We start from the raw sequence: 13,068 nt of genomic DNA, 5'->3' as shown, positions 1-13,068 counted from the left end.
AATCGCTGCCAAGGGTGCCTCAACAAAATACTGAGTAAAGGGTGTGAAGACTTGTGTGCATGCTATATTTCAGTGCTGCAGAATTTTTTTTAACCCTTCTCCAGATCTGTGCCTCAGTACAATCCTGTCTTGGAGGTCTACAGACAATTCTTTTGACTTCATGGCTTGGTTTCTGCTCTGACATGTACTGTCAACAGCAGGACTTATATAGACAGGTGTGTGCCTTTCCAAATCATGTCCAATCAATTGAACTGACTGCAGGTGGACTCCAATCAAGTTGTAGAAACATCTCAAGGATGATCAGTGGAAACAGGATGCACCTGAGCTCAATTTTAAGTGTAATAGCAAAGGGTGTGAATACTTATGTACATGCTATATTTCAGTTTTTTATTTGTAGTACATTTGCAAAAATTTCTAAAACCCCTTTTTCACTTTGTCATTATGGGGTATTGTGTGCACATTGATGAGACAAAAAAGGAATACATTATGGAAAAAGGCTGTAACATAAAATGTGGGGAGCGTGAAGGGGTGTGAATACTTTCTGAATGCACAGAATAATGTTGCTAGACAGCCTGAATTTCAGATCCATTTAGGCAGACATTTTCCTACGTGGATGAAATTAACTCTTAGCTAAAACAGGAAAGTAAGCTGACAAACCAAATGGAGTCAAAAGACAGTCTTGATGGGAAATAAATTTATTTTAAGAGTTTTCTTAAACACAGTACATATCACCAATCTAAAAGGATACTTACAGTAGTTCCCTCTGTAGTAGTACAGTTTCTGGTTGTCTAAGTGGATAATATCTGTGCACACATCATCAAGGAAACTCTGGTCGTGGGAAACTATGAGGAGAGTCTTCTTCCAGCCTTGAAGGTAGCTGTAAGTGGAAAAGAGAATATACAGATCTCTCTGAAAGACCAGCACGGACAGTTGCTACAACTATATAGAGCAATATTTGTCATTTGCCTTATTATCACTGCAGCCAAAAGACGAAGCTTTCTATAGCACATGGAAGCAGATCATCAATGAACAAGACTAAAAACTGTTTTAAGAATGCCAACACATTTGTGTTGTAACAAGTTTGGAGGCTGTCATTGAAGTCAAAAAATTATTTATTTTTCCGAAAGCCATTAGACTCCTCCTCACTCTCCATTTTCAAAAAAATCACTTAAAACTCACCTATTCAACACTGCTTTCCATTCCTGACAGTCTCTTCCACTCATATCCTATTTATTCTTTTTCCTTATTGAATTATTTTTTATTCTTGTGAAGTGTCTTTGAGTACCCTGAAAAGCGCTATATAAGAATAATGTATTATTATTATTATTATTATTATTATTATTATTATTATTACTATTACTATTACTATTATTATTATTATTATTATTATTATTATTATTATTATTATCATAAAACAGAGGCCAAAATACAGAGGGCCCTTCCACTATATATATCCGTGTTGGTGTCCACGAGTAACATTTCAGAAGTTAAGTGTTTGTTTTTCAGCAGCCACATTTATATCATTCATTTATAGGTTAGAGGTGTTTTGCTGACATATTTTCTGTTTGACAATCACAAATACAAGAATGAAGAAGAACTTTATACTTTCAGTTTTCTGACAACAGAGAACAACTACATGGTGAATTTAACTGCACTGGAACAAGGTGAGAGTGACCACAGAGAGTGGGAGGGGCTCAAAAAGCTGCTTCATACTTGTTGAGCCAGATTACAGCGTTCAGGTCCAGGTGGTTGGTGGGTTCATCCAGCATCAGTAGAGTGGGTTCCATGAACAGAGCTCTGTGTGTACAGATCGTAAGTGTGAGTGAAAAAGAACTTTAACAGATTCACATCGGACCAGTTCCATTCCTGGAGTGTGCACTGGGTGTACCTGGCGAGGGAGACTCTCATTCTCCACCCTCCAGAAAACCTCTTGGTGGGTCTGTTCTGCATCTCAGGAGTAAATGACAGACCAGCCAGGATCCTTCGTGCCTTGGCCTCAGCTGCTGCAGCTCCAATTGCCCTCAGCTCTTCATAGACCTGTTAAGGAGGAGAAACACAGAGATTGGTCAAGAAATAAAAGCAGTCAGATCATCAGACAGGTTGTTAACAAACCAAAAGTTTATCCAGATTATCAAATCCACTTCTGGGGGAATAAAAAAATAGAAGTTGAGTGCACCTAAAATGTCACTGATCCCTTATTGCAAAGGAAAACGCACAATTACTGCAATGACAGTATGTTGAGACTGAACCATGAATCTGTAACCATCTGTAAAGTCCGAGTGTGTGAGAGAGTACATACATATATAAATAAATAAATGTTTGTGCTACATGTGGGAAGCAAAATAAGGGATATCTTAGGTTCCTGTTCTTAGTATTAACATGGGGATCCTTGAGAACCAGTGTTGGGGAGTAACAGAATACAAGTACCGGCATTACGTATTCAGAATACAAATTGTGAGTAACCGTATTCTGTTGCAGTTACAATTTAAATTGATAGTATTCAGAACACAGTTACTTTGTTGAAATCCATGGATTACATGACAAAACTTCTCTGTTTATTCAGAGAGTTTGAGTTTGAGAGTTTATTCACTCTCTAAATAAATTAAGGGAACTCGATGCATTTCCCAGAAGACGGATCCAGCACAACAGAGCCAGGGCAGGAATGCATTCCTACTGTGGAAATTCAAACAGTATTTCACATTAAAGAAAGAGAAGGGAGAACGAAATATAACTGCACAGTGCAACCCTGTGCTTGCCAGCAACCAACCTCCTTTCAGTGTCCAAAAACTCCACCTCTAACCTGAAGAAACATCTTAAAGTTTGTTTTTTTTAATAGCCAGGGGTAGTCATCTGCTGTAGTTTTACTGGTCACCTTGCTATTTTATAGATGTATCAGGTAGGCAATCCGAGGTAGCTACCTTCTTAGTTGATCTGCGACTTCACTTTCTCCTATGTGCTGATTTACTAGCCCCAGAGCCATTGAAAGACTCTGACTAGACCTGTTTGACATGCTAGCTAACATTAGCTAAAATTAACTCATGTTAGCTTAGACTGCGTTTAGATTTTTGTAGTAATGCGTTCAGGACTACAAATACAAAAAATCCATTTGCTAGTTCAGGTACTTGTTGTAAGGCTACTGTGAAAGCGTTTTATATGTTTAAACGCTTCCATATGGTTTTAGTTGCATGTATGCACGCTCCTGTTACAGAATACTCATACCACTTGGCTAACAAAATGGGTACAGGATAGTCTAATCTAATGTAATGCCAGTGCTTCAAATGAATGATGAATGGACGTAGGTGATGGGGGCTCCACAGATTTAACAGCTTTTTTTTATCTGTACTTGAAATGAAACCATCACCAATTCTGAAATGTTATGATTATCTCTATCTACTTATTAATATGAAGTTAGTGCATTACAGTTAGCCTACTGTCTTCAGTTAGGCCACTGTCTTATGTCCTCCTCTGTATGACATATGTAGACCATGATGTGGTAACATAGCATGTTGAATAGCCTAGGTGGCAGTAAACTCACAAGATAATTATTATGAGTATGCTTAATAATTACTATTAAGTGGAATGTCACCATCAGCACCTCTAGGACGTTCTATTTAGCCTACACATTTATAGGCTTGCAATAGTCCTCTTTATTCTTCCCAGCATAAAACAATTTCAGTGTTATTTATTTGTGCTCTTTCTGACTTTCATTATTTTAGAGGAAGCATTCCAGCGTCTTGCAAAGAGCAGAAATGACATCAGATGATGGAGGTGAACAAACTGCCATGCCCACCACACCTCAGCAATCACCCAAAGGAAAGTAAACTCCTTGGTTCTCGAGTTCATAATTGCAGATGTGCAGCCATTTTCGTTAGTGGAGAATCCCCCATTCCGTAAGATGACTGGAAGAATTGGTGGGGGTAGGACACCTATGTGCAGAAAAACATTTATGCTGCGCATTGCAAGGGGATGTTAAAATATGAAGGAGGCACTTACTGAAACTCTTCAGGATATTCAAACCGTGTGCACAACAGCAGATATATGGACGGCTCATAATAGGAGTTACATGGGAATCATGTGTCTCTGGATTGAGCCAGAGACATTAGATCAAATGTCTGCTGTGTTGGTATGTGAAACGATAAGGGGACGGCACACCTATGATGTCACTGCTGCCAAAATTAGTCAGATTCATGCAGAATTCCAGATCCAAGGCAAAATCAGTGCCATAGTCATGGTAGCAATTTCGTTAAGCCATTCAGTGAAAATGGAGGGTGTGAAATGGATGATGAGAAGGACAACACAGATGATGTGCAGTTTGCTGATGTCTCTGCAATTCTTCAGGAGGAGCAAGAGGAAGAGGAGCTAAACTTTTTTTGCCACCTCACCATTGATGTGCCGTGCATACTTTGAATCTTGTTGCCACAACTGATCTTGACAAAGTTGCTGCACAGAGTGTTTCTTGAAAATTATACAGAAGTGCATGTCAAATTGTGCTGCAATCTCAAATAAGGCTCATCACTCATGAGGTGCTGCTGATGCAATTGAGGAAATTGCCCAAATGAGATGTGTGATACCTTCAGTGACTAGGTGGAGCTCAGAGTATCATGCAGTTGAGAAGTTAATGAGTCAGCTCAATGGAATCTGTGACCAGCTGAAAGTGGCCAAACTGCATCCTCAAGAGACAATGTTATTAAAAGAGAATACAGCCATTCTGAAACCTCTTGCCTATTCAATCACACTGCTCCAGGGAGAAAAGAACTGTTACTTTGGATACATTGTTCCCACCATTCTCAGCCTAAAAGCCAAGTTCACTGAAAAGTTGACACAAGTGCAGTTCTCAACCCACATCCTGTCAGCTGTTATAAAAGCCATTGACACTCGATTTGAGCAGGTGTTGGCCTCCCAAGAGGCAAGAAAGGTGGCTTCCACCATCCCAAAGTTTCCACTGTGGTGGCTTGATGATGAAGAGAGGGAAGCCATAAAAAGAACAATGGTCCAAGAGACTTGTCTTCTTCATATAGAGCCTTCAGAGGATCCCAGCTCCACTGGAAATGCCACAGTTGGAGGTGATCCAGATGATGACAACTTCTTCACTTTTGAGACAGCACCGATAACAAGTTCATTAGCGGAGGAAGAGGTGCAGAGGTATCTCCAAGATCCAGACAAGTCATTGGCTTTACTGAAGATATATCCAATGATCAGAGCCCTCATCTTGAAGTACCATACTGCTCTGCCATCAAGTGCTACTGTCGAGTGGCTCTTTAGCCAGGGAGGACTTATTTTCACTACACACCGTAACAAAATGACAGATAAGCACTTTGTGCAGGCTCTCATGCTGCCTTTACTGGAGTGTTGACATGTAGAGCAAGTGGGTCAAATATGTAGGTAGGTGGCTCAAAACATATTGGTCTTTAGGTTCACAGGCATTCACAGGCAATGTACACTGAAAGTTTTTTTTGCCCTATGTTATGTACAACTTTGACTAGCCTTTGTTATTACATTACCAAGAAGTAATGTTGGTTTTTCAATTCAACATTGTTTTATGTGGGTAAAATATTTGGTGGTGTGGCTTAAAAAAATAATATTATTTTTACCATCACATTCAGTTTGAGTTTCTATTTTGTTTTGATGCACCATTATTCATTTATTATTTGATGGACCATTATTCATCTGCAGTTCTGTGCTTCATCGAGACGTGGCTCTGTGGATTAATTCTGGACTCTGCGCTGCAGCTGGCTGGCTTCCAACTCCTCCGCGCCAACAGAGACACAGAACTTTCCGGCAAAACTAAAGGTGGGGGAATCTGTTTCTACATCAACAATGGTTGGTGCAACGACGTGACAGTGATCGAGCAGCACTGTTCTCCTGACTTGGAATCTTTCATCATAAACTGTAAGCCTTTTTATTCACCCCTTGAGTTCGCTTCATTCCGGTCGGTGTTTACATCCTGCCGTAGGCCAACGTGCAGGACGCACAGCGTATGCTCGCAGACCACATACTGTTTGTGGAGCGGACCAACCCGGACTCTCTAGTTATTGTCCTTGGCGACTTTAGCAAAGGTAACCTCACCCACGAACTCCCTAAATACAGACAGTTTATTAAATGCCCGACCAGAGAGGAGAATATTCTTGATCACTGTTACACCACTGTCAGGGATGCTTATCGTGCCATCCCCTGGGCTGCACTGGGCCACTCTGACCATGTCATGGTCCACCTGATACCTGCGTACAGGCAGAAACTAAAGCTCTGCAAACCTATAGTGAGGACATCAAGGAAGTGGACCAACGAGGCTGTGGAGGATCTCCAGGCATGTTTGGACTCTACTGACTGGGATGTGTTCAGGACTGCTACCAACACTCTGGATGAGTACACGGAGGCAGTGACCTCCTACATCAGCTTCTGTGAGGACTGCTGTGTTCCATCACGCACCAGGGTGAGTTAGAAAAATGACAAACCCTGGTTTACAGCCAAACTCAGACAGCTAAAGTTGGCAAAGGAAGAAGCCTTCAGGAGTGGGGACAAGGACAGATTCAAAGAGTTGAAGTACAAGTTTAGCAAGGCGGTGAAAGAGGCTAAATGACTGTACTTTGAGAAGCTCCAACACCACTTCTCAGCTAACTACTCTGCGTCTGTCTGGAAAGGGCTCAGGCAGATAACTAACTACAAGCCTAAAGCCCCCCACTCCATCAACGATCGACGCCTAGCCAACAACCTGAAAGAGTTCTACTGCCGCTTTGAAAGACAAAGGGACAGTCCAGTAACCATCCCCCACGACACTTCCCAACAGCTCCAGCTCCAGTCACCTCCACCAATGCCCACCTTAAAGGCCGTCCCTCCCCACCCACCTCAGCGACGACTCTTCATTCATGAGAGGGACGTCAACAGTCTCTTCAGGAGACAGAACCCCCGGAAAGCAGCTGGACCGGATTCTGTCTCCCCATCCGCCTTGAAGCACTGCGCTGATGAGCTGTCTCCAGTGTTCACAGACAATTTTAACACCTCACTGGAGACATGTCACGTGCCAGCCTGCTTCAGGTCCTCAACCATCATCCCATTTCCCAAGAAGCCAAGGACCACAGGACTTAATGACTTCAGACCCATCGCCCTGACCTCCATAGTCATGAAGTCCTTAGAGCGCCTTGTGCACTCACACCTCAGAGACATCACTGACCCTCTCCTGGACCCCCTACAGAGCCAACAGGTCTGTAGACGATGCAGTCAACTTGGCCCTCAACTTCATCCTCCAGCACTTGGACTCTGCAGGAACCTACGTCAGGATCCTGTTTGGGGATTTCAGCTCTGCCTTTAACACCATCATCCCAACTCTGCTTCAGGAGAAGCTCTCCCAGCTGAGCATGCCTGACTCCACCTGCAGGAGGATTACGGACTTCCTGTCTGACAGGACACAGTGCATGAAGCTGGGGAAACACGTCTCTGACGCAAAAACCATCAGCACCAGATCCCCTCAGGGCTGCGTTCTTTCTCCTCTGCTCTTCTCCCTGTACACAAACAGCTGCACCTCCAGTCACCAGTCTGTCAAGCTCCTGAATTTTGTGGACGACACCACCCTCATTGGACTCATCTCTGATGGCGACGAGTCCGCCTACAGGTGGGAGGTTGACCATCTGGTGACCTGGTGCAACCAGAACAACCTAGAGCTCAACGCTCTAAAGACAGTGGAGATGGCTGTGGACTACAAGAAGAACTCAGCCTCACTTGCCCCCTGAAAGTGACCTTTCAAAGCGCAACCAATAAGATAACAGCTCCAGGCAGCGTTTACGAACCACCGTTAAGCTAAATACAATGCTAACGTTAGCTTAGCTGTTTGTGTACGTTCGCTATTCGCTAATAGCGACTACTACTACTACTTCTACTACGCTACTGCAAGGGCCTTCTTTTGCGACAAACTCAGATACATTGTGTGTAATAATTTACAAACAACGATCAGCTTTCCGGAGTGAAAGGAAGTACTTGCGTTGCCTAGCAACGGTGAATCGCTCGCACTTGTTGATGACGTATACCTGAGCTCCGCCGCCTCCGCTCAGTGCCTCTGCTCCCTACCTGGCGGTGAGCGAAGAGCAAATTTCTTATCATGTGAAGGCCCCTTTATTAACAAGGCCCGGAACCCTCCCTGACACTCTTCATACTCCACCTCTGCCTCTACTTGTCTCACTGCCATAACCCAATGCATTACATTAATGCTCTGCTTGGACTTCCTTGTGGACGTGTATATACATTTATATTGTTATATTTTTCACTTATTGTATATTTTTTACTATTGTTATATTTTTTTACTTACTGTTCTATTTTTTTTACTTTTTTAATAGCTTTTTTTATGTGTCATGCACCAACCTCGCCAAAGCAAATTCCTCGTATATGTAAAATCGTACTTGGCAATAAAGCTTTTCTGATTTCTGATTAGTGTGTTATTCTTAATGAAAGAACTTTAATGTGATTATAATCGGCTGTAACAATCTTGACATTTTTTATCGAATGTTTCGTATCATCCCCTTATGTTTTTATCATGTAAAATCAAGAAACGGGTAAGGGAAAATGCAGGTTTTCTTCTGGTGCTTTTTATCATAAGGTGATAAATTGCAACACCTATGCACTTAGTCGCTCAGTGAAAAAAATGTTAGATGTAACAGCAAATTCTGTACAGAAACAGAATATTTTATGTTTGTCTATTTTCCCATTGTTTGTGCTATATACTGTGTGTATACAAGCTTGCAGGGAGGCTACTGCATCCATTAATTTGCCTGTTCATTTGTTGTGTACGGATTTGTCCTGCATTTATTTCAGTGTGCAGACGTGGGGTGTATTATATACATCCTTTGAATGTGTATTTATTCTTGTGTTGTGCAATATGCTTTGATTCTTTTCTTTCTATCTTGTAGAGTCACTGTGTGACTTCAGTTTTGAAAGGAACTGATGCTTTGATTTATCCTTATTCAATAAAGGAACATCATGTTATTCTTTGATGTGTAATTATATTTATATTGGATGTGTATACATATAGTCTATGGGAAAGTTTTGTGTTAATGTTTAAATAATGGCAGTGGATCTAGTTGAATGTGATAACAATGTGTAGTGGGCAGTGGAATAACTATTGGTTTGCATTTGTGATGACTGCTGACTGAGATAAGGGATGAGATTAAATAGTTCCTGGAACTTAGCCTGGTCTGGAGGGGGCTAGCTCCACAGAATAAATCTCCATGGTAACTTATACTATAACATATCCCACTTTCCACAATCCTGCTTTTGTGCACCCGGATCACAGACAAGTTCAGCCAGGATAACCAACATAACCCGGCTTAATCTCTTATCCTACTTTTGTGTAATGGGCCCCTGGTGATAAGGCTGGTCTGAGATCAGCAAGAGCCAACTTGTCCCGTGGCATCAGACTAGCAAAGAGGCAGTACAGTAGCAGGATAACCCTCTACTTCACTGACAGCAGAGACACAAGGAGCCTGTAGCTCACAGACTATAAACCCCGACCACAGACCTGTGACAGTGACATTGCTCTGCTGAACAGTTTAAATAATTTCTTTGGAAAGTTTGAAGCTGACAACAACACCCCTACACAGAAGACACCACCCCCTCCAGATGACCAGGTGCTGTCCCTGTCTCCGGCCAGCGTGAGGAGATCCCTCTCCAGGATCAACGCTCGCAAGGCTGCAGGTCCTGACAACATTCCTGGTCGTGTCCTAAAGGACTATGCAGAGGAGCTTACAGATGTCCTCACAGACATCTTCAACACCTCCCTGAGCCAAGCTGTTGTCCCCACCTGCTTCAAGAGTACCACCATCCCTCCTATTCCAAAGAAGACTTCTCCATCCTACTTCAACCACTACCACTCTGTGGCACTGACCCCCATCATCATGAAGTGCTTCGAGTGGTTAGTCACGCACCACATCAAATCTATCCTCCCTCCCTCCCTGGACTCCTACCAATTTGCATATCGGGCCAACCAGTCCACTGATGATGCAATCTCCACCGCCCTCCACTCAACTCTCACCCACCTGGACAATAATCAGAACCAGAAACAGAATGCCTTTATTAGTCCCTCGGAATCGAAATTTCATTTCAGTTACATCCCGTCAAAGAAACATTAAAAAAATAAAGGTCAATGACACATAACGTGGGGAGTACAGGAGCGGGAGAACTGTGGGTCGCACAATCTCTCACGAGCAGCGCCCCGTTTACTTAGATGAGAAAAAAGGAGAACAAGAGGGAGGAAGAGGGAAAAAAGCAAATCCCAAACTAGGCTCCTGTAAAGGGGGGGGGGGGCACAGTGTGGGATTAGGAAAAAAACACCTCAGCACACAAGCAACATAAGACATAACAACAAAACTCAAAGACTTGTACATGTGGGAGCGGGTGAGGGTGTTAGGGAGGGTAGGTGTCGCAGCACAGACACTGGGGGGTATGTACGCAGCCACACTTTGGCGCCTCGCAGCAACCCTCCATGCTACATTGCGACAAAGGAAGGAGGGGGGAGGGAGCCACAAGGTGCTGAGTTAGAGGGGGTGTGCGTGTTATATGTGTCTTCGTGTGTGCTTATGCGTAAGCCCGTGTACTTCATCTCTACTCAGTCCCAACCCATTGTCTCTTCTGTCTGATAACTGATGACAAAGACACAGCCGTAGCCATGGAGACAACCTCGGAGAGTTCTGATCCAGAAACAAAGTTCACAGGAGTAGAGGGTGTTTGGGGGAGGAGACAGGGCCAGAGCGTCTTGTCTGCATAACATCCAGGAGAGTGGAGAGATACCAACCTTGGGAAGGCCGGTTATCTCGGGGAGCCAATGAAGATAACAACTGTTTGGGTTAGGCCAACACTGCGATTTTTGTCTGCCTTGAGTCTCTCTGAGTCTCCCGGTAGCTGTAATTCAAATATATCCAAATTTGGTGGCCAATTTCATCCAAGCTGAGCTGACACCTTCTCCAAGTTGGCATCCACCCTGCGAAGGAGTTCAGAAATCGCATCCAGCCTGCGATTTTGATCAAGAATCACATCCAGTTTGCGACCGAGCTCACATGTCGCGGCTGAGTGTTGACAGTCCTGCACATTCCCTCAACCATGATGGGCAGCCTCTCGATAGCCAGAAGTGTTGCCATCATCATCCGAACTTTGCGATAAATCAGGAAGCTGCTAACTCCAAACAGCAGAAAGCCTGTTATCATAAATCCAAATATGCGGACATCTTCAACATCCTCAACGGAAAGGATTGACAAGCACACGATCCTCCACTTTTCCCAGGAGTCCATTGTGTATCCGGCTGCAAACGTTCCGTCGGGGCAGGAGGGCTCACCTTGACCCAGTCTCTTTGTCGGGAAAATATGGTCGATTGCATTGAGAGACCAGCTGATCAAATCCATGATTTTAGGTTTCGGAGAGAATGCAGAGAGAGGCTCCAACAGATCAGACAGAGACAGCACAAGACAAAGAGCAGCAGCAGGGCAGATAAGGGCATGGAGGGAGCAAGACAAAAAGCATCCGCCTTCGTTGAGAGCTAGAAGACAATAAGGACTCATACGTGAGAATGCTGTTCTTAGACTTTAGTTCAGCTTTCAACACAATCATTCCCCAGCAGCTGATACGGAAACTGGACTGTCTAGGACTAAACACTTCACTCTGCAACTGGCTGTTGGACTTCCTGACCAGTAGACCACAGGCAGTCCGGGTCAGCAGCAACACATCCAGCACCATCATGCTGAACACATGGCCCCCCAAGGATGCGTGCTCAGCCTCCTCCTCTTCACCCTGTTGACCCACGACTGCACACCAACACACAACACCAACCTCTTCATCAAATTTGCCGACGGCACTACTGTGGTGGGACTCTTCAATAACAATGCTAAACAAAACAAACAAGCATGCAAAACAAACTACAGGGACAAGGTGAGCCAACTAGCCACATGGTACAGAGACAACAATCTCTCTCTCAATGTGGAGAAGATGAAAGAGATTGTTGCTGACTTCCGGAGAGCCTCCACCCAGCACACCCCACTGACCATCAACAGTGCTGCTGTGGAGAGAGTGAGCAGCACCAAGTTCCTGGGCGTGCACCTCACTGTGGACCTCTCCTGGAGCAGCACCTCTTCACTGGCCAGGAAAGTTCAGCAGCGCCTCTACTTCCTTAGCAGACTGAAAAGAGCCAGAGCACGAGTCCTCATCATACACACCTTCTACCATGGAACCACCGAGAGCACCCTGACCAGCTGCATCACTGTGTGGTACGGCGGCTGCACTGTATCCTGCCAGAAGACCTGCAGCACTTAGTAAGAGCAGCTGAGAGGATCATTGGTGCCCCCCTCCCCTCCCCTCCCCTCCCCTGCCTACAGGACATTTACAGCACACGCCCGGCCCGCAAAGCACTCAGCATTGTGGTTGTCTCCACCCACCCCTCCCACTGCCTCTTCAGCCTCCTGCCCTCCAGGAGGAGACTGAGGACCCTAAGGATCAGAACCAGCAGACTGAGAGACAGCTTCATTCTCCAGGCCATCAGGATGCTGAACTCCCTCCCAGCTCTCCTCCCCCTTCCTTCCCTGCCCTCTGCCCCCACAAACTCTGGACACTGACCCCCCCCACCCCTCACTCCCATCACAATGCTGAACTCCCTCCCAGCTCTTCATGCTGAATGATGTTACTGGCAGCGTAACGTTCACCACAACATCTCCAGACTCTTTGGCGCCTGTCACATGTGCTCAGTGTGAACCTGCTCTCATTTGTGAAGAGAATGGGGCACCAGTGGTGGACCTGCCAATTCTGATGTTCTCTGGTGAATGCCAGTGGAGCTGCATGGTGCAGGCCTGGGAGCTCAGGTCCCACTAGAGGACATGAGGCCCTCATGCCACCTGCATGGAGTTCCTCCTGCAGCAAAGCAACGTCGCAACATGATGCTGCCACACCCATGCTGCATGGCTGGGTTGGCTCAGGTTGCAAACCTACCACTTATTTTCTACAAATAACAATAGCCATTATGTCTAAACAGTTCAGTTTTTGTTTAATCAAACCAGAGGACATTTCTCCAAAAAGTAAGATCTTTGCCCCCTTGTGCAGTTGCAA

General features: G+C 44.6%; 1 protein-coding gene across 1 annotated transcript in view; it reads right to left on the bottom strand.

Annotated features, from left to right (window-relative positions):
- Positions 1-13,068, bottom strand: part of abcf1 (ATP-binding cassette, sub-family F (GCN20), member 1) — a 51,440-nt gene that overhangs the window by 8,198 nt on the left and 30,174 nt on the right. Inside the window, exons 15-17 of the mRNA XM_070985286.1 lie at positions 1,889-2,037; positions 1,714-1,797; positions 753-877 (exon numbers count right to left, since the gene is read on the bottom strand). Coding sequence (XP_070841387.1) covers positions 753-877; positions 1,714-1,797; positions 1,889-2,037 — 358 coding nt within the window. The remainder of the gene's footprint in view (positions 1-752; positions 878-1,713; positions 1,798-1,888; positions 2,038-13,068) is intronic.

Source organism: Chaetodon trifascialis, chromosome 17 (genome assembly GCF_039877785.1).
Source record: "Chaetodon trifascialis isolate fChaTrf1 chromosome 17, fChaTrf1.hap1, whole genome shotgun sequence".
NCBI classification, from domain to species: Eukaryota; Metazoa; Chordata; class Actinopteri; order Chaetodontiformes; family Chaetodontidae; genus Chaetodon; species Chaetodon trifascialis.
This window is presented reverse-complemented; position numbering and strand designations above follow the sequence as displayed.